The sequence below is a fragment of the Danio rerio genome, chromosome 4 (assembly GCF_049306965.1).
Source record: "Danio rerio strain Tuebingen ecotype United States chromosome 4, GRCz12tu, whole genome shotgun sequence".
In the NCBI taxonomy this organism is placed as follows: domain Eukaryota; kingdom Metazoa; phylum Chordata; class Actinopteri; order Cypriniformes; family Danionidae; genus Danio; species Danio rerio.
In genome coordinates, this window is record NC_133179.1 from 47,655,171 (window position 1) to 47,681,588 (window position 26,418).

At 42.6% G+C, this 26,418-nt stretch overlaps 2 protein-coding genes across 2 annotated transcripts in view; one reads left to right on the top strand and one right to left on the bottom strand.

The window, feature by feature from the left end:
* The window catches only part of LOC101887036 (uncharacterized), a 491,406-nt gene that overhangs the window by 248,071 nt on the left and 216,917 nt on the right, over positions 1 to 26,418 (bottom strand). The window lies entirely within an intron of this gene.
* LOC110439446 (protein NLRC3-like) overlaps positions 2,284 to 26,418 on the top strand; it is a 35,517-nt gene continuing 11,382 nt past the window's right edge. The window contains exons 1-10 of the mRNA XM_068219815.2: positions 2,284 to 2,356; positions 2,942 to 2,992; positions 3,814 to 3,918; positions 4,499 to 4,583; positions 6,757 to 6,952; positions 7,496 to 9,263; positions 10,414 to 10,587; positions 10,691 to 10,864; positions 10,985 to 11,158; positions 14,419 to 14,592. Of these exons, the coding sequence (XP_068075916.1) occupies positions 2,949 to 2,992; positions 3,814 to 3,918; positions 4,499 to 4,583; positions 6,757 to 6,952; positions 7,496 to 9,263; positions 10,414 to 10,587; positions 10,691 to 10,864; positions 10,985 to 11,158; positions 14,419 to 14,592 (2,894 nt within the window). The 5' untranslated portion in view covers positions 2,284 to 2,356; positions 2,942 to 2,948. The remainder of the gene's footprint in view (positions 2,357 to 2,941; positions 2,993 to 3,813; positions 3,919 to 4,498; positions 4,584 to 6,756; positions 6,953 to 7,495; positions 9,264 to 10,413; positions 10,588 to 10,690; positions 10,865 to 10,984; positions 11,159 to 14,418; positions 14,593 to 26,418) is intronic.

Sequence of the window (26,418 nt, forward strand, 5' to 3'; positions counted from 1 at the left end):
GGTCGCAATGTTTAGACGCAAACAAAACAATATTATTTATAAATAGATTATACATGTCATCTAGAGAAAAACTATGTAAAATTCGCTTATTTTTTAGATAGCACGCTCCTGTGCTGACGCTCCTGTGCTGTGCTGACACACTATAAATCATTTATTAAGCATTAGCAAATGGTGAATTCATTAATTTTTAAAGCGTTAACTCTACATTATAAGACATTAGCGGTTTACAAATGCTGTATTCTTGACTTATAAGTAAATGTTTAATGTGCTTTATAATTGTACCTTCACACTTTGCTTCTGATTATTTTTTCACTACTAAATCAAGGACTGCATTATTTACAAACCATTTGTATTTGAAAGTATGAATTATAAAAGTACAATTGTTAGGCACATTATAAATGTGCTTATAAGTCAAGAAAACAGCCTTTGTAGCTGTATTTAGAAACCCATTACTAATGTCTTATAATGTAGATTTAATGCTTAACAAATAGTGAATCAACTACTGTACTTGCTAATGCTTAATAAATAATTTATATTGTGTCGTTACTATAAAGGGTTACCTAAATGTTTGAAGTGTTTTGACTATATTTGACAATGATTTATTTTGTTAAGACAAGCACCTTACATGTGGGTGAATGTATAATCAGTGTGCTATGGTTATTAATTTCTTTCACTAGAGAATAATTTTGAAAATGGATATGTTTCATACATATTTGACATTTTATTGGCATGCGTAACAGATACGAGTTCAATTTAATGAATACTTTTATAAAGTGAGTTTTTATATTATGTACAATGAATTGCTGTAAAACATTTGAATGCATTTGGGAAAATTAAACAGTATGTGAACAGTGTTTAATGTTTCCTGTGAGATTTTGTTTATTCATTTTACATTTATAATATTTTTTACATTTAAAATTACAAAAAATGAATAGTAACACACAGTTGTGTTAAACACATACAAAAATAACACATCTGTGTGTCAACTTATGCTGCACATTAATGTGTTACATTTTATGACACATTTTGTGTGTTAAACTTAACTCAACATGTGTTGTCCCTGAGCACACTCAGGAAATGTGTTGAAAATAACACATGTTGTGTTGTTTTCAACACATTCCTGTTTAGAGTGTATGCAATCAATCGTCGAATAAACAAGCTCCGTGCTTCTTTGTCCTGTCTTCAAACGATGAGTGATATCCATCTGTCCAGCGCAGAATTGATTGAGTCAGGTGGTGGCGATTGGCCAATAACAGGCATTTATTTCTTTATTGATCTTATAAAGGTAGTGGGGGATTTTTATAATTTAATTAGAACGTAATTCATATTTATACATATTTAAAACTATTTTTTAATCATTATTGTTTACACAGATGTATGTTTGACAGATACAGTTATTATGAGGACGTTTGGTGGTCAGCCAATCACATGCCGCGATTTCATACACTCGCATGCATAATTATTGAGAGGATGCAGTACCCAGTCCGGGCTACAGGGGCGCATGTCGAATACACACGTAATACACTAAATCAGGTTTATGTGAACTATAAAGTCATGTGGAGAAATTTTGGATTTGAGCTCTTCTACATAAAAGAAGCACTTCTACATTGCTAAAATTATGAGGACTCCGACCATGTCCTCATAATTGAAAATGTCCTCATAATGTGGCGTGTATTCATATGAAATGTCTTCGTAAATCACATAAACCAACACACACACACACACACACACACACCTTGATTATAAGTGAATCATTGTAAATACACTGATTATTATTTTTATTACTGTTTTATCTTAAAATGTTGATTGTTAAATGTAATGTATATTCTGATCTATTTTGTATTGATTTGTATGAATAATATATGTTGAACAGTAATATAATATGTATAAACACTTATATTATTGAACAGCCTCTGATAGTAAGTAATAATTCATCAGAGAGATCTGTAAGGGGTGTACTCATTTATACTTTCATCTGTAATCTTATTTTATTAGTCCAATGCTGCTTTAAATATTTTTTAGAGACCTCTTGGATTTATTTCAAATACATTTTTCTCTATTCTCATATATGTGTGTATTATATTACACTATATATACACTATATCATACTTTTTTATATTCCTTTAACCCAGTCGAGCTCAGAGAATCTGCACAGATATCTTCACATCCAGTGGTTTGTGTGTTGTCTCAAGGACACGCCCACAGTCCGGAGAATCTCATGAATATTCATGTCAGTGTCACTCAGTGGAGCCAATAATATTTAAGGATATACCTGTAGATCACACAGGTGTGTTTTAGTGAAGTGAAAGAGCTCAGATTGTGTTCCTGCTGCACAAGAGCGTCTGTACTTCTGCATGTGAGTTTAACACTTCTACATTACGCTGATTTGTGGAGATGATGAAGGGGTTTTATATGTGTGAGTGTGATTTAAATGTCTGATCCTGAAGATCAAATCCTCAAACACAGATTAAACACTGAGTCAAACACGCTCATTTAAACACTGTCTAAAAGCTTTATTTGTAATCTCTTTAAAGTGTTTGTTCTCTTCTATATCAGACTGACTCAATAGTGTCCAATAATTCAGCATTAAATATAACTCTAAACATTCAGAGTCACAACCTTCAGTTGAACAGGAAGAAAAGCTGCTGAAAAACAAGCTGACGATCCTTAAACAACACTGCATTTAACCTTTGACTGTCAGAGTAACTCATTAACCGAATAGCCTCTTTAGTAGAGAGACATTTTAATACTCACTAAATCAACAATTGGCTGAACCTGAACTTCTCTTGATAAACTCTATATAGCATGCATTTACCTTGAATCAAATGTGAAACACCTGAGATGTCAGATCAGGGTTAAACCAACTGCATTCATGTTAAGGACTATATATATGTATGATTGTTCCCTGAAAGCTCTGCTAATGTCTGCATTGGTGTTTTAGCTGCAGTATGGCAGAGGAGCGAGTAAAGGACTCTCTCTCAGAGAAACACAGGTATTGACTCTGTTTTTACACCATTATTTCAACACTTTCTCTGAAGAACAAAGACCAACAACAATGCACTTATTTGTGTTGCTATTGCCTGATCAAATGCTCAAATAGGGGTACAATTTCTTCTTAGCTGGTACTTGGTGAAAAATATTGAAGAAGTAGTGGTTTAAAGCCTGTTGTGTAGAGGTACAACTTGTCATTTTACTGTTGGTCATCAGTTGTAGTGCAACAATTCTTTATATGGAGTTATATGGAGTGAGAGAGACCTTTGCACGCTTGTCTTGATATGTCTGAGAATATTAAAATAAGCCCCTCAGCTGTCAAAACACAGTACACACAGTAAGTGTATTTCTGCACACTCAATATAATCTGCTCTTTCACTCCACTGAACTCCATATAAAATGCAGAAACTGATCAGCTCAGGCTGATTTAAAGGGTTAATGCTGACATCTGATGATCAACAGGAATCTGAATTCTTTCCAACCAGCATCAATCAAGACTGCATGATCAGATGCTGATATTGCTTAATTATATGAAGTCATTGGGGTAAAAACAGCCACAAACATAACAAAAGGGTGCTACATTTGAACAATACACACAGATTAAAACAGATATACATGTTAAACTTAGTGTGTAGTTCAGTGAAGGGAATTTTATTTATTTTTTGTCTTTTCTACCTAGAGATTATATTAATGTTTTGTTTCTATGTTTAAGCCAATAATTAGTTTGCTCTTAGTTAAACTGAACAAACTCCTTTTTGTCTGATAAACTCCTGTAAAAGAGACTGAAGTTTGTCCTGCAGTTTATTCCTCTGGTGTGTTCAGTGTGAGATCAGGATCATGTGTGTCCAGCTCTTTGTCTCTGAAGAGTGACCGGTCAAAAGATCATCCACCAGTGTTCAGTGGGGAAACACCATCATCTGCCAAACGGTATTGTGTGTTTTACATTATTGCTCACACATGGACTGTTTTGTGTAAACCATCAATTCAGTAGAGAGATTAATTCCTAAATAAATCAGTTGTTTGAATTAATCAAATAACTTTGGTGATTCATTAAGACATTTACTGACACCTGGCTTCTTATTCAGAGGATCTTTCAGTGAATATTAATATCAGATTTCTGTCGATTGTTTCATTTGTGGAGCATGAAAGATGTTTTGAAAAAGTTTATAACTAAACTGTTGTGAAAATATATCTAAATAAAGGTGAAGCTTTTGAAGGTAAATGTAGCTGTGTCGTTTTGTAGCTAAAAGTTTGTGTAATAATGAACTGTAAATTAAATATTTCTTTCAAAGCTACTTTCTAATTATGACTTTGTGATTGACAGATCTTTGTAATGACAGAGACAATTGTCTGTGATTTCTCAGCTTAATGTAACAGAAAACTCAAGTAACAAATCTGTCCACTGTCTCATTATGAGCACTACATGTATTATTTTCTGTGTTTGTAAGATTTGTCTGTGTTTGTTTGCCTCTAAATGTATTATTACAGTAGTTTTATCTGTTAACAGTGATGAATATGAGTTAGCAGATTCAGGAGACGAGACTCACAGGAGACACAAGAGTTTCAAAGACAATCTCCAGTTGATCTTCCAGGTGTGAAAAATCTCATTTATTATAAACAAATTAAACTAACATAGTTATTTAAAAATATATAGCTTAATTAAAATGTAGTGCAATTAATTTTTAAGTAATCTTTGACTCCAGTTCATTGAATTATTATAAAATAATGCACAACTGTGATTCTCGTGGAGTCTCCTTTACACCTCTGTGTGCTTTATTTTCCTAAAAATAAAGCTATATTTTTTTTTAATAAAGGAACGAATTAGTCAATTATTCTGCATATCCCACCAAGTCATTGTTGTTTAATAGATGTCCAATTGAGGATGGCTTGACTAATGGCCAAGCTTAAGCTTTTGGTGAAACTTTAACAGAAGTCCAAATCTAGACTATCAATACAAAGATTAGACAGATTTCACTATGTAGTCTAGTTTTGGGCTATTCTTTCATGTCTACTATAATTTCACTGACAGATAAATGTAAGCCTTGTTTTAGCCAAAACATCAATGTTTAGGTGTCTATTAAAAGTTTAAACACACACATTTTAAGTTATTTTAAACACACAAAAAACATGCTCTTTGAGATGCTGATGTTTCCACTCTTAAAGCCACTGTTCAGATGTTGTATTACATACATTTGACAGCTTTTTGTCCTCAAACAGCTCCTGTTTATAAGACCAAGCATTACAAATCCTTATCTTACAAATCCAAAACCTTCTGTTGTGTTTTTATGTGACTTTTGGCTTCTGTAGCTGTGAAATAATTAAAATAATTCAGGAATTATAAATGTGCTCAATGCCCATCTGAATCTACTTCATCTGAGAATAAGTGCACACCCTAGATTGTTGATCAGCCAATAAAATAAAGCACAATCCTGTAGTATGATGTATTATAATGTATTTTTAATTGTTCAGTAGTTGCAAATGAATGTTTGGTAACACTTTATAATAACTTCACACTATGAATCATTTATTAATCATTAGCAAATAGTGAATTCATTTTCTATTAAGCATTAACTCTACATTAATAACATAAGTAAACAGTTTATAACTGCTGCTACAAATGCTCAACACTTGATTTACAACCAGATTTATAATGTGCCTAATACTTGTTCTTTCATACTTTGTTAATGATTTATTTTTCATTACTAAATTAAGTATTGCATTATTTACAAACCAGTTATTTAACAGTAGTTATTTGTTTTAAAGATCATTTAGAATTAGTTAGTGAATGATTTATAAATTATTCAAATTGACATTTACATCTGATTATTCAGGCATATATTAATAGTTAATTTTTATGGTAATAAATGCTTTATTATCTCAACTTCATCCAGTTTTATGAAGTGAAGACTAGTTATGCTTTATATATCCCTTATAAATGACTGTTAAAGAGTCAGTTAAATTCTAAACAGGAAAAAAGAAAATAAACGACTTTATTAATTTCTATTCATTTGAAAACACACAAATGAAGCTGTACTTCAAAAAAATCTTTGCATACTTATCTAAAATAAAATTACTGTGCTGTTGAAACATTGCTTCCTAATGTATTGTTAAATTATTATATTGTTGTTGTTTTTCCCAATTTGATGTCATGTTTTGTCACTCCTGTTATTCAGCAGTGTTTAAACTTTACAGTAATTTTACTTTTTAGATAAGATTGCAGATGTATTATTCATTTGATTCTTAGCCTTTAATGGTCATTTATAAGATATTTATAAAGCACAAATAGTCCTCACTTTAAATTAGCTCACATAACTGCATGAAATTGAGTTAATAAAACATTTACCAACATTTAATTTAACTATTAATATATGTCTGAATAATAAGACTTGTAAACGCTGATTTCAGTAGTTTATTAATCATTTACTAACTCATTCTGAAAAATTAAAATAACCACCAACTACTCTTAAATACAAATGGGTTGTAAATAATGCGAAACTTAATTTAGTAATGAAATATAAATCATTAACTACGCATGAAAATACAATTATAAAGCACATTATAAATGTGGTTGTAAATCAAGAGTAGAACATTTGTAGCTGCAGTTATAAACTGCTTACTAACATTTATTAATGTAGAGTTAATGCTTAACAAATAATGAATTTACTAGATGCTAATGCTTAGTAAATGATTCATAGTGTGTAGTTATTATAAAGTGTTACCCGATGTTTTGGTTAAATGTTGTTCTTCTCGTTTCTTTAATCATAGAATCTTGAGAGTAAAATGATCAGATTTCTAAAGAATGAACTGGAGAAATTTAAGAAAATCTTACAAGCAGAAAACAGTCAAGAGTTTGTAAAGGAGTTTAATGAGAACAGAAGCAGAATCACAGAAGCAGCTCTTGATCTCACACTCTTCTTCCTGAGAGAGATGAAGCAAGATCAAGCTGCTGACACTCTCCAGGGTAAGAGACTCATGGACATACCCACACGAAACCTGCAGATTTACACAGATTTTTAGCCCATCATTAAGTCTATTTATTTACTTGTGCGCATTTTTATTTATTCAGTTTTTATTCAATTTCAGTGATATTGTTGACTAATATGAAAATCTTCATTTGATTTATTTACAGTACAGTTGGTAAAGTCATATTTTCTGTCCTTTAGATCTGTTATATGAGAGACTTACTTTGTTTAGCAACTAAGTGGATCTAATTTGATTTGTATTGTAATCATTACATATTATTAAATATTATTATTTTACAAGTTAAAAAGGTGATATTTTTCATTTATTATTTTATTTATTTAGTTTTTATTTATGATAATCCCAAAGTATGATATTCCCAAAATCATTCCACAGTTATCTGCAGATATTTTACAAAATCCTCCACAGAAACAGCAAAAAATGTCTGAAAGTTCTGTCTGGCCCTACTCATGGCGATCTGTCAGACTGATACTTACAAATAAGTCGAGACTAAATCTCTTTGTTTCTTTGCTCCTGTGTTTAGACGAGCTGTTCTTCATTAAGCAGCTTAAAAATAGCCTGAAGAAGAAATATCAAAGTGTGTTTGAAGGAATTGCTCACCAAGGAGACTCCACACTTCTGAATAACATCTACACAGATCTCTATATCACTCAGGGTGCGAGTGAACAGGTCAACACTGAACATGAGATCAGACAGATTGAAGCTGCTTCCAGACGTACTCAGTCACTAGAGATTCAGGTTGAATGCAAACATTTGTTTGTAGCAGCTGAACAAGACGAGCGGATCAGAACTGTCCTGACAAAAGGAGTTGCTGGCATCGGGAAATCAGTCTCTGTGCAAAAGTTTGTTCTGGATTGGGCTGAAGGAGAAGAAAATCAAGACATCAGCTTCATATTTCCTCTTCCATTCAGAGAGATGAACTTAAAGGAGAAAGAAAGACAAAGTTTAAAAGACCTCATAACTCAGTTTTTCCCAGAGACTAAAGGACTGAACCTTACAAGAAGCACACGATTCAAAGTCCTGTTCATCCTTGATGGATTGGATGAATGTCGTCTTCCTCTGAACTTTGCTGGTAATGAGACGTGTGGTGATGTATCTTCAGCAGTCTCTCTGGATGTTCTCCTGACGAACCTCATCAAGGGAAATCTGCTTCCTTCTGCTCTCATCTGGATCACCAGCAGACCAGCGGCTGCCAGTAAGATTCCTGCTGACTGTATCGACCGGCTGACAGACATACGAGGATTTAATGATGCCCAAAAGGAGGAGTACTTCAGAAAGAGACTCACAGATCAGAATCAGGCCAGAGAAATCATTGATCACATTAAACAGTCAAAGAGTCTCTTTATTATGTGCCACATCCCAGTCTTCTGCTGGATTTCAGCCACTGTTCTCCAGAACATACTAAAACTGAAACACAGGGCTCATGCTGAGACACTGCAGGAATCTCCCAAGACTCTGACACAGATGTACACACACTTTCTCCGCTTTCAGATCCAGCAGAGCAGAAGAAAGTATGATGGAGAAAACACAGCACATGTCTCCTGGGATCCAAAGCTCATCCTTTCACTGGGGAAACTGGCCTTCCAGCAGCTGGAAAGAAACAATGTGATCTTCTATGAGAGCGATCTGAAAGACTGTGGCATTGACGTCTATAAGGCATCGGTGTACTCAGGCATGTGTACCCAGATCTTTAAGGAGGACACGGGAATCATTCTTGGTACCATGTACTGTTTTTTTCACTTGAGCATTCAGGAGTTCATTGCAGCCCTTTATCATCATCTGATTCTAGACAGTGACAAGACACAAGCAGAAAAAAGCAGAAATGTGTCCATGATTGATTTGCTGAAGACTGCAGTGGACAAGGCTCTGGAAAGTGAGAATGGACATCTGGATCTTTATCTTCGCTTCCTTCTTGGTCTGTCACTCCAGTCTAATCGACAGCTCTTACGAGGCCTGTTGACACAGCAAGATGACAGAGACCAGAGCAAAAAGAAAATAATTGCCTACATCAAGCAGAAACTTGAAGAGAATCTGTCTCCAGAGAGATCCATCAATCTGTTCTACTGTCTGAATGAACTGAATGACCAAACTCTGGTGAAAGAGATTCAGTCTCACCTCAGTAGTGGAAGTCTGTCATCTGCTGACCTTTCACCTGCCCAGTGGTCTGCTCTGGTCTTTGTGTTGTTGACCTCAGAGGAGGAGCTGGAGGAGTTTGAGCTTCAGAAATTCCAGAGATCAGACGAGTGTCTCATCAGACTATCAGCAGTCATCAAATCCTCCAAAAGAGCTCTGTAAGTCTTGTTTCAGATCTGTAAGTCCTCTCATCTAAGAAATAGACATTTGCTAATATTAAATAATAGTTTACCCCAACAATGTAAATTTACTAATTTACTCTCCCTCAAGAGGTTATAAACCTTTCTGAAAGTTTCTTTATCCTGTTGAACATAAAACAAAATATTTTGAAGAAAGATGGAAACCTGTTATCATTGACTTAAATAGTATTTGTTTTCCCTTCTAATGAGGTCAAAGGCTAATGGTTTTCATCTTAAAAATCTTTTATGTTCAACAGAATAAAGAAGCTCATAAAGGTTTGGAACTACTTGAGTCTAAGTAAATGTTTGGGTGAATTATTCCTTTAAAGGGCACCTATAATGCTTTTGTAAGCAGTTTGGACAGATCTGTGTGTAGTATAGTGTGTCCACAGTCATGTGAACTGGAGGTGCTCCTATCGGTGGTAGACTGGAGAAAACTGTATTATTTGCAAGTTTGTCCTCCTGAATTAATAACAAAAGAAAAAAAATAGAGTGGGAGAGTTTAGCTGACGCGGGTAAAGCAGTGGGGTCTAAACATCTCACTGTGAGTAAATTAAAAAAGAAATGGTCTGATGTAAAGGTGCAGGTTCAGAGGAAAACAGCGGCACACCATCAAAGTGTGGAGCGAACGGGCTGGGGAACAGAGGATGCTAAACTAACACCCTTTGAGGAGAGAGTTGCCTTAATTGTGGGCAACACTTTACTGTCTAGAGTAGTATCCGTATCTGTGGGAGACACAGGTGTATTAGAGAAACACTTTGTTAGGGTAATTTAGCAGCACCCCTCCGCTCGTATCAAGGCAGTGCCACTGGCATTTTAGCTTCCCAATCACATTTAAGCATCATATATTATTTGCACATTTATTGAATGGAAATGTTTCAGATTCGCGTATGCAAATTTGTCTTCAGATTTCGCCTTGACAGACAAAGAACACATGACAGACAAAAACACAAAATTTCACCACTCATGAAGTTGGTGTTGAGGAACACACATACTTATGTTCATTTTGGTGTTGGTACATCTGACCATAGGGGTGAAAGCTGGTGTACACATAGTTTTTGTAAGTAAGCATTGTAGAACAATCAGGTCTCAGATGACCACATAAATATTGTTCTTGTCCTCTACACAGGCTACAGTGCTGTAATCTCACTGTTCAGTCCTGTGAGAGTTTGTCTTCAGCTCTACAATCCTCAAACTGTGTGCTGAGAGAGCTGGACCTGAGTAACAATGACCTGCAGGATTCAGGAGTGAAGCTTCTCTCTGATGGACTGAAGATTCAACACTGTAAACTGGAGACACTGAGGTCTGAGTTCAAGGATCTGATTGACTAATTATAAATATTACTTACACCTAGGCAAATTACTCAAAGTCACACTGTTAATGTAATCTGTGTTCTTCTTTCTCAGATTGGTCATGTGTAATCTCACTGGTCAGTCTTGTGAGAGTTTGTCTTCAGTTTTACAATCCTCAAAATGTGTCCTGAGAGAACTGGACCTGAGTAACAATGACCTGCAGGATTCAGGAGTGAAGAAGCTCTCTGATGAACTGAAGAAACCAGAGTGTAAACTGGAGAGACTGAGGTCTGTTTTTAAACACCTGATTTATTAATTTTTACTCCTATTTATTTATTTATTTATTTTTACATCAGATGAGTTACTGAAAGTCACACTGTTAATGTAATCTCTGTTCTTCTTTCTCAGATTGGTCATGTGTAATCTCACTGTTCAGTGCTGTGAGAGTTTGTCTTCAGCTCTACAATCCTCAAACTGTGTGCTGAGAGAGCTGGACCTGAGTATCAATGACCTGCAGGATTTAGGAGTGAAGAAGCTCTCTGATGGACTGAAGAGTCAACACTGTAAACTGAAGACACTGAGGTAAATGATTTTCCACTCAACGGTGACTACAAAAAGTTACATATTAGGTTAACAAATATGGAAGCCCCATTCCCCATTGGCAGTAAAAGAAATAAATATATTCATATCTATACAAATGTATGTGTATTGTAGCAGGGTGAAGTGAAAAGGCAGACACAAGTTTTAAGTAAACACACCCCCTAAGGGCTTTTAATTTACGGTGCTGGTGATAGTGAACGTGCTGTAGATGTGTGTGGTGTGCAGGTGTCTTCTGTGAGCTTCCTATGGTCCCAGTGTAGCGGTGCTTCAGGTAAGTTGTAGGAGAGTTGACCCTTTTGTCCTGTTCGAGCTGATATGATACGCCGAACGCCCGTCTCAATCAGTCCGTGGTTTCTGAGGGAGAAAAAGAGACTCAGAGTTGTGGTTAGCGAAGAGAGGCTTCTCAGTGCTTGAGTGAACGAACTCCAGGTGCAGGCGATCAGTGTAATTACGTCCACTGATTATCCATTGGGCAGCCCACAAAAAAACTGTGTGTACGCCAGTTTTCACACTTACATTAGATTTACTAACAATAAAATGAACGTGAGAATGTGCATTGGTCCGCGCCAACTTCATGTCTGGCGTTTGTTTTATTTTCATTGACGACTCCTAGAGGCAATTATGTTTGCACACTACAAAGTATTGCACCAATACGTGAAAAACATTGCTATTCCTTTATAGTTAATGAAATAATTAATTGACACAATATGTTTTTACCAATTATTTGATTTAGAACATATAAAAGCTTTTAGCAAATGTATACAACCCAGAAAGTCTATGGCAGTGGTGCTCAACCCAGTTCCTAGGGAGATCAACCTTTCTGCAAAGTTCAGCTCCAACCCTGATCAAACACCACTTATTATTACCAATTACTTAGAACCTGAACAGCACTTTTAATTAATAATAATAATGACAGGCAGGTGTGTTAGATATGGGTTGCAACTGAAATCTGCAGGAAGGTCGATCTCCAGGAACAGGATTGGTCATGCCTGGTCTATGGCAATGTCAGTGTTGGCCTTATAAGAGGACATTGTCAATGGTCGAATCCGAAGGCTCCAAGGTGGCAGGGTGCGCGAAGGGTGGCTTCTTGGTGAGTGATGTATTTAAAGATATTATTCCAGCTAAGTTTTTAATCTATATTTTTTATTGAGCGTAACTATTTAACTGCATATCAGAAGAGCGTGGTTATCCGTTAAAGACGTGGCTGTTAACCCCCCTCCCTGTCGGAAGTGTCCATGTGGAGTAGGAAGTGGCAGCCAAAATCCAGTACGAGGAGGACCAGTGCCGATGTTAGGGAATCCTTTAATGTCCGGAAGGCTTCTTCCGCCACAGCAGATGATTGAATCTTTTCTGGCTGCCCCTTCTTCGTCAGCTCGGACAGGGAATAAGCTATCTTAGAAAAGAATGCATGTACCTGGGTTTTATTCCTCAGGCGTTCCACTCATTTGACTGCCTCCACTGCAACCCCTGTACTTGGAAACCCAGGTAACGTGCTTCGGTGAGACGTAAATGACTTTTTGGGTTTGCTGGTTAGAGTAGAACGTCTATGAGTCGTTGAAATGTGGCGGGTGCCCCGTGCAATCCAAAGGGAAGGACCCGATAATGCCAGTGGTCAAATGGTGTGCTGAAGGCAGTTTTTTAATCTTCTCGTGCTAGAGGTACCTGCCAATAGCCTTTTGTCAAGCCTAGTGCCGAAATAAACCTGGCCCCACCAAGCTCATACACTCTGGGCATGGGGTATTCGTTCGAAGCTAGAGATGTTGTTTAGCTTGCAGAAGTTGTTGCAAAAGTGGAGTGTGCCGTCTTGCTTCGGTACCATAACTATTGCGCTGGACCAGGGATTTCGAGGTGGTTTGATCATTTCTAACTATTTCATCCAGGATACTTCCTTCTCGATAGCCTGTTGGCAGGACCCTGGTACCTGGCAGGGCCACTGTCAGACTATTTGTCCAGGAGGAGTCCAATTGGTATGCTGCAAGAGTCATCTGTCTGGGGCAATCGCTGAACACATCCTGGAATTGACTGACCAGGGATTCCAGCTAAATCTTCTAAACCAATGACAGTTGCTCTCCTATCCTCACTATTGGCGGGAGCTTTGGGTGAAGGCCACTAGATCTTCTCAGGGTGCTAACCGTTTTTTCAGGAAATTGATGTGGTAGATCTTCTCTTCACATCGACATCTCGGCTGACGAACCTTGTAATTGACCGGCCCAATTTTCTCCACAATGGTGCCCATCCCTTGTCAGGATGCCTGGGAACTGAAATTCAGCATGCTGGAAGGCCGCTAGATGTTCTTGGACCAGAGGCATTCCATGGTCTATGCGCTCTCGCATTTCCCTTATGTGCTTTATAATGCTGCCATGCCGAGCAGGTTCCTGCTCCCATGTCACATCCAGCAATCTGTGGGGCTGACACTCAAACCATAATTCAAATGGGGTAAAGCCAGTAGATGCCTGAGGTACCTCCCTGATTCCAAAGAGCACGTCTGGAAGCATGAGCTCTCAGTCACGTCCATCCTCTGCAACCACTCGGCGCTACATCAGTTTAAGGGTCTGGGTAATCTGCTTCACCAAACCATCTGTCTATGGATGGTAAACAGATGTGCGGAGCTGTTTCACCCGGAGTAGCCGGCAGAGGTCGGTCATCAGCCGAGACATGAAAGGGGTGCCCTGGTCAGTCAATATCTCTGAGAGAATTCCTACTCTGCTAATAAATAGAAACAGCTCTTTTGCAATGGATTTGGCATTGACTACTCGTAGGTGAATCGCCTCGGGGTACCTGGTGGCATAGTCTATGATGATCAGGATGTGTTGATGACCTCAGGTGGATTTCGGCAGCGGGCCCACCTGGTCCAACCCAATGCTCTCGAAGGGCACTCCGATAATAAGGAGGGATACTAGCGCGCTGGGGGCAGGTTTTCTTTGTGATGTTCGTTGACGAGTGGCGCTCTCCCGGCATAACCTTTTTACCTCTGCCTCCATGCTGGGCCAGTGAAAATGAATGAATGAATGGTATTTTCTGCTCCCAAGTGCTCAGCCATCAGATGGGAGTGTGCCCGCTCCATTATCATCTCCGTTAGAACTCATTATGAGATCTCAGGGCTTGATCAATAAGGAGAGCTGATCAGGATGTGTGTTTATCACTGCTGTTGACATGAGCAGAAACAGCAGTCAGCATCTTTACAACACAAAGAGATGTGTGATTGTCCAACTGTGTGACGTGGACTATTGCTGTGTTTGTAGATTGTCTGGCTGTATGGTGACAGAGGAAGGCTGTGGTTTTCTGTCTTCAGCACTGACTTCAAACCCCTTACACCTGGGAGAGCTGGATCTGAGCTACAATCATCCAGGAGATTCAGGAGTCAAGCTGCTCTCTGAACAACTGGAGGATCCAAACTACACACTGGACAAACTCAAGTATGTGGAGCATCACTGGCCTTGTCCCTTTACCCTTGATTGTTTCACAAACTAATCTTTTCTGTGAGGGTTATGGGGTTGGACATACAGAAGATACAGTATGAATTAATAGTATACATTAATGTTAAGAGAGGAGTGCACATTTTAAATGAGTTTTTTTAAATGAGTTTAAAATAACTATATTTGAGTCTAATTAAATGTTTTTTGTAAAATAACTCTTCAGTTCAGCCTACTATAAAATTAAGGTTTTAATGGCAATTTGTTAATACAATATAGACTGCATGTAGCATTGTGTAATGCTGGATTGTTATTATTATACTGAAACTCCTCTCATTCGTAACTAATTGGCATTTTATTGTAACAGTTTTGAAGATTCATTTTAAAAACAGATACTCTGTAGTCTACTTACCTCCTCTTCTAGTCTCCAGATATTAATCCAAACCTGTTAAATATGTCAGTGCACTGGGGCAGTTCTCACATTAACCGTGATATTATATCTCATATTAACACTACAGTTTCAGCATTTTTGTCATGAATCTGGTTTGTTGATTGTCAATCTTTTCCCTCTGTGTTCTCCTACCAGCTGTCAGCGCTTGCAATCAACGCGAGCGCTGATCAGCAGTCACCTGTTCTTGCTTTGTCATTATTGACACTCCTATATCTACCTCCCTATTTTCTCCCTCTGTTGTCAGATTATTGTTACTCTTTGCATTTGTTCTCCGTGTAGTTTGTTCATCATTTGTCTTGTCTCGTTAAGTCTCCTCGTAAATCACCCTCCTGTGTTCATCGTTTCATGTTGAGAATGCTGCAGCTTGTTGCTCACCTGTTGACTGTGCTCTGACCATCAGCACCTGGAGGTCAGTGGTTCCCCTTTCGGGGGGAACTTCAGCACTATAAGTGGATTTGATTTGTAAAATCCACGCATTGGGAGGATTCGGATCAGAAGCCGCTTGTCTGGAGAGTATTGAACGGGCCAATGAATGAAATTAATTGGCAGCGTAAGCTTGCGCAGGTGTGCGACATCTGCAATTATCTCAGCATATAAGCACACCTGAAGCCAGCAGACGCCATCCTTTTCGCTTCAGATCCTTTCTGAGTGAGTCGATGAGGGTTCCTCTTGCTGATCAGCACTTCAGAGCGAACGAGTGTGTCTCCCGGTCCAGAGTGGGTCTTCGCGGTGGCAGACGGTCGAGCTGGGTTACTCCCTTGCCTGCGGTTCTTTGGGTCCGGTCCTCCAGAGCGGTGCGTATAGTTGCAACTTTCCTAAAAGAGCAACACAGTCGTGCAGCACGTCCTTTTCAGGATGGCGCTCCGACTGTGCGTTTCCGGATGCGGGGGTTTCCTGGCTCCGGATGATGGACACGATCACTGCATTGCATGTTTGGGGGTCCAGCATGTTAATGCGGTGCTCGCGGGCGGTTCATGTCGTCATTGCGATGCCATGACCGTTGCACAGCTAAGATCGCGGCTAACTTTCGCAAGAGAGCGAGCCACCCCAGTTGCCTCCTGTTCTAAAAAAGCAGCGGGCGCTCGGGCAGATCTGAGGGTTTCAGCGGGAGATAATCCGCCGCCCACGGGCTCGCGGACCTCTCGCTCCTCACGGCGCTCCATTCAAGCTTCGGGTGGTGAGAGTGATCCGTCTAACCAGATGGTAGCTCTCACACTCGCTGACACCGGAGATCAGATGTCCTCCGCGGCATCGGAGGGTGGGCTTTCACTGTCCGATGAAGATCCGGACCCGCTCGCCCCCTCCGGGCAGGTGAGCGCTGTCAAATCGGATCCTGAAGCGGACATGTTAGCCGTGCTTTCCCGGGCTGCTTCGGCCGTGGGGTTGGAGATGGTTTATCCCCCAGCTCCGCGGCCGGACCGACTAGATGGGTGCTACGTAGAGGACCAGAAGGCGAAGCCTTCGAAGCCTCTCGTCCCCTTCTTCCCGGAAGTGCACAGTAGGCTCACGCAGTCTTGGAGGGCACCTTTCTCTGCCCGTGCTGCGAGTGCCTCAGCCCTCACCGCCCTTGACGGCGGAGCTGCCAGGGGGTATGAGGCGATCCCGTCAGTGGAGCGCGCTATCGCGGTCAATCTTTGTCCGCGCGGCGCCTCTACGTGGCGGGGTTTGCCCCGCCTCCCGTCCAAAGCCTGTAGGTTGTCTGCTTCCCTCGGAGCCAGAGCTTATAAGGCTGCGGGCCAGGCTGCTTCTGCTTTGCACGCGATGGCCACCTACCAGCGCTACCAAGCGCAGGCGCTGGCCGAGCTGCACGAGGGCGGGTCCAACCCAAGCTTATTACATGAGCTGCGCACCGCGACCGACTATGCTCTTCGGACTACTAAGTCCGCCGCGTGTGCGCTGGGGAGGACGATGTCCACACTTGTGGTTCAGGAACGCCACCTCTGGCTAAACCTGGCCGATATGCGCGACGTTGACAAAGTTCGCTTTCTTGACTCGCCCATATCCCAGGCTGGCCTGTTCGGCGACACCGTCGGTGAATTCACCCAGGAATTCAAGGCGGTGAAAGAGCAGTCGGATGCGATGGGCAATGTCATCTATCGGCGTGGCCGTAAGCCCGCTCCGCCCGCCGAGCCATCCACCTCCGCTGTTCCTCGCCGAGGGCGCCCGCCAACGAGTGCTGCCCCGCCCCCGCCTGCGCCTCCGGCCAAGGGGGCGCGGCGTTCACCTCGAAAGCAGGCAGCCCCTCCTGCCCAGGGCGCCGTTAAGTCCGGTAAACGGACCGCGAAGCGTCCCTGAGACAGGCCATCCGGAGAAGAGGAAACTTGCTCTTTCCCCGCTGGAGGGCGGGGCCCCGATAACAACGGTACTTTTCAGTGCCACCAAAACATCAGTAAAAGAGCACTTTTTCCCTTCCCCGGATGTGACTGCACGAGTTCTGCCAGTCCGGGACGCGCTGCCTTCCGGCTCGCAGACTCTACGTGCTTCGCCAGTGGCTCACGAGCGCTGGGGGGACGGTCTCCCTTCCCTCAGCCCTCCAGCCCCCTCTCCGGAGTCAGGGTGTGGAGCCAGAGCGAATCGCTCTCCTCCAGCTCTTCCGCGGGACCCTCGTGCTTCCCGGATCAGCACACCCACTCCGCGCTGCCCCACCGCTGGTACGTCAGTGATTGTAGCGATGACTCCATTAGCGAGGGCTCTGCCTGCCTGGTTAGCGCGGGCCAGCCCCTCGCGGTGGCTCATACGCACAATCAGACTCGGTTACGCGATTCAGTTCGCGAAACGGCCCCCCAAGTTTACGGGCGTGTATTTCTCCAGGGTCAACCCCCTGTCCGCCCCTGTCTTGCGAGAGGAGATTGCTGCCCTCCTGGCGAAGGGTGCAATCGAGCCGGTTCCTCCAGCCGAGATGGAGAGTGGGTTTTACAGCCCATACTTCATCGTACCCAAAAAGAGCGGTGGGTCACGGCCAATCCTAGATCTGCGCGTTTTGAACCGCTGTCTGCACAGGCTGCCGTTCAGAATGCTCACGCAGAGGCGCATTCTCCAATGCGTTCGTCCTCGGGATTGGTTTGCAGCCATAGACCTGAAGGACGCGTATTTCCATGTCTCCATTCTTCCACGCCACCGCCAATTTCTGCGGTTTGCGTTCGAGGGTCGAGCGTGGCAGTACAAGGTCCTCCCCTTCGGGCTCTCTTTGTCTCCGCGGGTCTTCACCAAACTCGCGGAGGGTGCCCTAGCGCCCCTTCGGCTCGCGGGCATTCGCATGCTCAATTATATAGACGACTGGCTGATTTTAGCCCACTCGCGGGAGCAATTGATTATGCACAGGGACAAGGTGCTTCGGCATCTCCGCCTACTGGGGCTTCAGGTCAACCGAGAAAAGAGCAAACTCGCCCCCGTGCAGAGGATTTCTTTTCTCGGGATGGAGCTGGACTCGATCACCATGGTAGCGCACCTCTCCGAGGAACGCGCTCGCCTGTTGCTGAACTGTCTGAGGGAGCTCGACAGCAAACTAGTGGTCCCACTGAAGTTCTTTCAGAGGCTCCTGGGGCATATGGCATCCGCAGCCGCCGTCACGCCGCTCGGGTTGCTCCATATGAGACCACTTCAGCACTGGCTTCACGATCGGGTCCCCAGACGCGCATGGCACGCGGGCACACACCGGGTCTCGGTTACTGCGCTGTGTCGCCGCGCCCTCAGCCCTTGGAACGACCCCTCGTTCCTACAGGCCGGTGTGCCTCTAGGACAGGCGTCCAGCCATGTTGTTGTTTCAACAGACGCTTCCAACACGGGTTGGGGGGCCGTGTGTCGCGGGCATGCGGCTGCGGGCCTCTGGAAGGGTGCCCAGCTGCATTGGCATATCAATCGCCTAGACCTGTTGGCAGTGTTCCTCGCTCTCCACCGCTTTTTACCGGTGCTGGAGCGGCAACACGTGCTGGTCAGGACGGACAGTATGGCGGCGGCGGCGTAGATCAACCGCATGGGGGGTATGCGCTCTCGCCGCATGTCTCAGCTCGCCCGCCGTCTGCTCCTCTGGAGTCACCCGCGGCTGAATTCGCTGCGCGCCATTCACGTCCCAGGCACGCTCAATCGTGCAGCCGATGCGCTCTCACGACAGCTGTTACGTCCTGGAGAATGGAGACTCCACCCCGAGTCTGTTCAGCTGATATGGGCGCGATTCGGGGAGGCCCAGATCGATCTGTTTGCTTCCCCCGAGAACGCTCACTGCCAGTTGTTTTTTTCCCTGACCGAGGGCTCTCTCGGCACGGATGCACTGGCCCACAGCTGGCCTCGGGGCATGCGCAAGTATGCGTTTCCCCCAGTGAGCCTGCTCGCGCAGTTTCTGTGCAAGGTCAGGGAGGACGAGGAACAGGTTCTGCTAGTTGCGCCCCTTTGGCCCAACCGGACCTGGATATCAGAGCTCTCACTCCTCGCGACGGCCCTCCCCTGGCGGATCCCTTTGAGAGAGGACCTACTCTCTCAGGGACAGGGCACCATCTGGCACCCTCGCCCCGATCTTTGGAACCTCCACGTGTGGTCCCTAGACGCGAGGAAGACTTAGGTAACCTACCGACTGCGGTGGTTAATACCATCACTCAGGCTAGAGCCCCCTCCACGAGGCGCGCCTACGCCCTGAAGTGGAGTCTATTCACTGAATGGTGCGTCTCTCGCAGAGAAGACCCCCGAAATTGCCAGATTAGTGTTGTGCTCTCTTTCCTTCAAGAGAAGTTGGACAGCAGGCTGTCGCCCTCCACTCTCAAGGTTTACGTGGCCGCCATCTCCGCTTATCATAGCGCGGTAGCTGGCGGCACCGTGGGAAAGCATAACCTGGTCATCCAGTTCCTTAGGGGTGCTAGGCGAATTAATCCATCTCGCCCCCCTCTCATGCCCTCTTGGGATCTCGCCCTCGTTCTTACGAGTCTGCGATCCGATCCCTTTGAGCCACTCGAATCAGTATCTCTAAGATTTCTGTCCCTGAAGACAGCTCTGCTGGTTGCGTTGGCCTCCATCAAGAGGGTCGGGGACCTGGAGGCATTTTCGGTCAGTGACTCGTGCCTGGAATTCGGGCCGGATTACTCTCACGTCAACCTGAGACCCCGCCCCGGTTATGTGCCCAAGGTTCCTACCACCCCCTTTAGAGATCAGGTAGTGAACCTGCAAGCGCTGCCCCCGGAGGAGGCAGACCCAGCCCTTTCTTTACTTTGTCCAGTTCGCGCTCTGCGCATTTATGTGGACCGTACTCAGAATTTTAGATCATCTGAGCAGCTCTTTGTCTGTTATGGCGGTCGGCAGCAGGGAAGTGCCGTATCAAAACAAAGATTATCCCACTGGATTGTGGATGCCATTTCACTCGCTTATTCGAGTCGAGGTCAGCCGTGTCCCCCGGGAGTTCGTGCACACTCCACTCGGAGCGTTGCATCCTCTTGGGCGCGTGCACGCGGCGCCTCTCTAACAGACATCTGTAGAGCTGCGGGCTGGGCGACACCCAACACATTTGCAAGGTTTTACAATCTGCGAGTGGAGCCGGTTTCCTCAAGGGTATTAGGTAACCCTTTGGTGATTGAGGAGACAACTCGGTAGGGTGTTGAAACACGCTTGCTGCGCCATTCTCCCTAACACGGAGGTACGTGCGCCTTTTTTATCTGTCAGTAAAGTTCCCCGTCAGGTGAGCCCTGCAGATTCCTCCGTGGCCCCCAGCACTGACTCAGCGGAGGAGTCACTTGCTGGCCCACTACGTTGTAGGTCTGCCCGCTGGTCAGCCCGCGTTTTGGGTATAGGTGCCTGCTATGCGTGATCCCCACTAGGCGATCCCATATGCTTATTCCGCCACGGTTAAGTCCCCCCCCTGGGCGGACCCGTGTCTTCCCTCTCCGCTAACCACTCCTTTGCTATGCGTACTTCCCCTTTTTAGGGCTAGTCCATATGTAAATTCTGCCATCTATCCCCCCCTTGGGTAACGGATGGCCTCCGCAGCGTCCTCCCTATCGGGATTGCACGCTTCCCAACGTACTGTCGTATTTCCTAGAATTATCTAGATGCTCACGACTTCCCAAAAAATATATCTAAATCTGTAAAACTTCTGTTGAAGTAGGATAAATTAGGGCCAGGGACACGTTGGAGGACCGCGCCCCCCATGATGTGGGTGCGTCACGCTTGCTTGACTATCTCCTCATCGGGGGTGTTGGTAAGGTGCAGTCATTATGGCGCTTTCAATGGGCTCCCAATGCGTGGATTTTACAAATCAAATCCACTTATAGTGCTGAAGTTCCCCCCGAAGGGGAACGTTCGAGGTTACTAAAGTAACCCTTCGTTCCCCGAGGAGGGGAACGGAAGCACTATACTCCGTCGCCATAATGACTGTCCCTTAGCTGTTTGAAAGTCTCTTCAGCTTAAAAGGATGGCGTCTGCTGGCTTCAGGTGTGCTTATATGCTGAGATAATTGCAGATGTCGCACACCTGCGCAAGCTTACGCTGCCAATTAATTTCATTCATTGGCCCGTTCAATACTCTCCAGACAAGCGGCTTCTGATCCGAATCCTCCCAATGCGTGGATTTTACAAATCAAATCCACTTATAGTGCTTCCGGGTTACTTTAGTAACCTCGAACGTTCTCGCATCGCTGTGGTGGGCACGGACCGATCGGCTCTCTCTCGCTCCCGGCCGTGTTGAACTGCACAAACCTCTCTGTTGATTCTGTTCCGTGACAATTTTAGTTGAGCAGTGAAACTTCTATACATTTCTGCTAAAGAACTGATCAATCAGATCAAAAATGGTGTGTGTGTGTGTGTGTGTGGCTTTCAAGGAGGTATTTTGGCACATTTTAATGTTCTTTTTAGTGGTTCAGCTGCACTTTTTCTGTAGTGCTGGCTTTCTTAATTCTACTTGTGTGCAATACTTTGCTAATCTACATGTCATCCTCCATCTTCAATAAACATCATGGATTTGCAGGATTTGCTGTCTCTAGTCCTATTGTGTGATGAAAGCCGCTTTGTCCTGGTGCACATTGATTATAATCCTGTGAAAATTAATAGGCAGCTTCTGTCAGTGGAGCAGATCTATGAGCTGCAGAATTACCTGATCAATATGCACCACTATTACAGAACATAATGATATGTGTTCAGAATGAGAGGAGCTTCAGTTTAATGAGAATCTGTTTAAACTCATTCTGGCTCTACATGAGGCTAGACGTAGGCTGTGCTGTTTAAATGAGTTGCCATTACAACTTTTGTTTTACAGTCGGCCAAACTGAAGAGGTCTTTTGATAATAAATAAAGTGATTTATCAAAATGAATAAAGACTAAATGTGTCCCCCTCCCTCTACATGAACTGATAGTGAATGACTTGCTCTTCATAAACAGGATTGTTCTACTCTACAGGCTGTATCTTCTGTATGTCTTCACCAGAGTATGTGAGCGGAGGAAAGTATTTTCTATCAGGGAAAATAAGGATGTAATGAGTGCTCTGCTGTCATGCCACACACCTCTGTCATAAAACTGTTCCATTTAAGCACAAGTCATTATTATAATGGTGATGTGTTGAGAATCTGATTTTACCACAGCGCTTGTGTATATTCATTTTCTCCATCTCTCTCACAGTGAGTTCTGAGTGTTTTAATGAGTAAAACTGGCCTCAGTTCAGTGTATTCTGCGTCAGACTTATGGTCTTTAAATCGATTTTTCTTTTTGTGATTTTGTAACAGTTTTCCTGTTACTATTTGAAAATTCTACCTGTAGTAGCTATCTCACCCATTAGAGGGCGATCTAGGTAGTAAGTCTCCAATCTGCTTAAAAGGAGGTAGAGAAGAAGCAGTAGGCAGGAAGTATGGTGCCTAGCACATGGAAAGGCTTCTTCACTGCACTGTTGTTTGTTGATGCCCTTATTTCAGGAACATTTTTGTTCTTATACCTCAGATGTAAGTAGGCCTGTTTTTTTGTATATATTTCGGTTTTGTACATATGTTTTGTGTGGTGTTGGCAAGGTTTTGATTGTATGTTTGTTTATATGCAGAGGGTTTTTGGTATACACTTTAAGTCATCAAAACAGGACCTGGACAATCCATCCTCATATACGCAGACTTTTTCCATCCACTTTCCTACTGATTCCGTGGCCAACCATTGATGAACTGTTTGCTGAAATTGATCTTTTATGTGATTCACTTAAGGACTGATGGTATCTTTTTTGCTTGCTATAAATACTGGATTCAATGAGAAAGACACTTATCAAATGCTTATTTCTGTCGAAAAGTGATCATTAATGAGTTGACTGCTGATCATTTCATATCCCCAGTGTGTAACAATAATTATTCATACCTGTTGTCATATACATTTATTCTAAATACACTTGAATCTCTGAAAGTTGTTTTATGGTCTCTCAATTTCTTTAATGTAGCTTAAAGAAAAAAGTAGTTGTTGCATATTTGGCGCCCGAACAAAAGACAAAATCTGATTGAATTCTTGAGAGATTCATTCTGCTTTCTTTGAGTCATGTTTTTGTTAATTTGTCTATGAGGCCATAATTTCAAAAGTCCTAACATTACACTCTATTTTAGCATTCTAAAGTTGACATTATTTGAAGAGCTTTAGTAGCTTCAAAATGGCTGCCTTGGCTAAAGAGACAGAGGGTGATGATTCTTTGTTACCTGATTATTCTTCAGAGCCTTTCACTACACATCGAGAGCCTATTCAAGACCTTATTCATTCTCTTGCTAGCCTGTACTTGGAAAATGAACCTAAAATTGGTGAACAAGAAGAAGGGGATTTTGATGATTCTTTGTTACCTCCTCCACCTCCTACAATTGAAGATGATGATAGCTTGTTAACAATGATTATGGCCACACGAATGCATAAAGTTAGAGTTGAAGCATTTGAAAATTCATCTGATGTTTGTTTCAAAGACATTCAGCATCAGCTGAATGAACAAAGTAATAGGATTGCTGTCATTGAGGGCACATGCTAAAGCAGTACCAAGATCACCCCATAGATGTACAACAGCTCGAGAATTCGTTATCTACCATGTTAAAGAAGGAGTGTACCCAAGTGAAAGATACTTTAGAAACAAAGGTTCAAGAGTTGGGGCAAGCAATTATGGATTGCCTGAAACGGAGAGATGGACAATTGAAATCATTAATCCAGCCTTCTGGGGGTGCAACGTCTACTCCACACTTCAGCCACACCATATTAGACCATGGATCTTGTCGTCCTGTACATTTTAAGACTCCTATCAAGCTAGAGTTTCCAAAATTTGGGAGTTTAGATGGGGAAGACCCTATTACATACCTGGAACGATGTGATGAATATCTGGCTGTACAACCTTTAAATGACTCTGAGATCATATCCATGCTTCCTTCTGTATTGACACACACAGCTAAAGACTGGTGGGTAGCCGAGAAGAAGAGGGTAAGAACATGGACACAATTCAAGTCTGTTTTTCTTCAATCCTTCTTAGCAGATGATCATGATGTTGAAGTGGAAAGAAGGATCAGAGAAAGGAAACAAGGGGTTGATGAAAGTATTCGAACATTTGCCTACCAGTACAGAGCATTATGTCTGAGACTGAAACCTTCCATGACAGAGCGTGAGATTCTCCAAGCAGCACTACGGAACTGTAACCCAAGAATAGCAAGCATTTTAAGAGGTACTGTAACTACTGTAGATGAGTTGGTACGTGTAGGAACACTTATAGAAAAAGATATCAATGAAGAAAGATCATTTTGGAGACAGAGACACCAAGAAGCTAATTCAAAGTCCACTGAGGGTAATAAATTCTTTAAGGGCCGACAGTCGAACCCTCACATAGCTGTATGTTCTGATAGCAGTGAAAGATCTCCTGTCACATTAACATTGCCCTTAACCATTAAAGGTCATCAATATCAAGCAATTCTGGATACTGGGAGCACATACTCTTTAATTCAAGAGTCCTGCTGGAAACGACTGAAATCAAATCATGAAGTTTTGCAATCAAGTCGAGGACAGTCTTTTTCTCTTGCAAATGGATGTGTACAATCAGCCTTGGGGAAGATAGCTTGGCAGGCTACCATCCACGGACATGACTATCCTATCAGAGCATATGTAATGAAAGATTGTGACTTGGTTTTTCCTGTTTTGTTGGGCCTGGAATTTTTGAAGATGTCTGAAATCACAGTCGATTTTAGAAATTCTTCCTATTCTTTACCTGAAGAATATGGGGTAATCCACTCCTTCACCTCTTCCTCCCCTTCACCAATAGTAAGTCTGCACCTTGCACTACCTCTAATACCAACGCCTTCTACTGATCTAACCATTATAAAGGAGTTAGTGGATCAAGCTGATGTCTCTAAAGCCCATAGACGTCAACTAGAAGGACTGATGCTTGATTGGCCCACTGTATGCACTGAAACTTTAGGTCAAACCAACTTGATTCATCAAGGCCTATCCTGTTCCAGTCAACAAACAGAAGTTTATAGATGAGGAAATAGCAAGAATGCTTGACAAAGGCATTATAAGACCTTCTGTATCTCCATGGGCATCACCAGTTGTACTTGTGCCTAAAAAAGATGGCAGTACCCGCTTTTGTGTTGATTATAGAGCTTTGAACTCCAAGACTCCTCTTGATGGGTTTCCAATGCCTCAAATTCAGGATATCCTTGAGTCCTTGTATGGAGCAACCATATTTAGCACATTAGACCTCAAATCTGGCTACTGGCAGGTAAAAATGGATGAAGACAGCATCAAAAAGACTGCTTTTGTCACCGAAAATGCCCAATATGAGTTTCTTTGTCTTCCTTTTGGCCTGAGAAATGCTGCTGCAACCTTTCAGAGGCTCATGAACAATGTTCTGAGAGACTACATGGGAGAGTTTTGCTTTGTCTATCTTGACGACATTGTGGTTTACTCAAAAACCATCCAAGATCACTTTCAACATCTCAAGCTACTCTTTGCAAGATTGCAAGACTCTGGTTTAACACTAAATCTCAAGAAATGTTCAATGTTGCAGAGGACCATTACTTACCTAGGACATGTTGTTTCTGAGGAAGGAGTACGGACTGAAGACACTAAAATCAAAGCAGTTCAGGATTTTCCTGTCCCAAAAAATCTCAAAGAGGTACAGAGATTTTTAGGTCTTGCTAGTTGGTACCATCGGTTCATTTCTCACTTCTCAGAGCGAGGTGCTCCATTGTATGCACTGAAAGGTAAGAATGCAATCTGGAACTGGACAGTTGAATGTCAAAGTGCCTTTGATGATCTCAAATATGCACTACAACGAGCACCAGTATTAATGCCCCCGGATTTCACCAAAGTCTTTAGAGTGCAGACTGACGCCAGTGACATAGGACTAGGAGCTGTATTGACACAGGATTTTGATGGTGCAGAACACGTCATTGCCTATGCTTCACGTCTTTTACATGG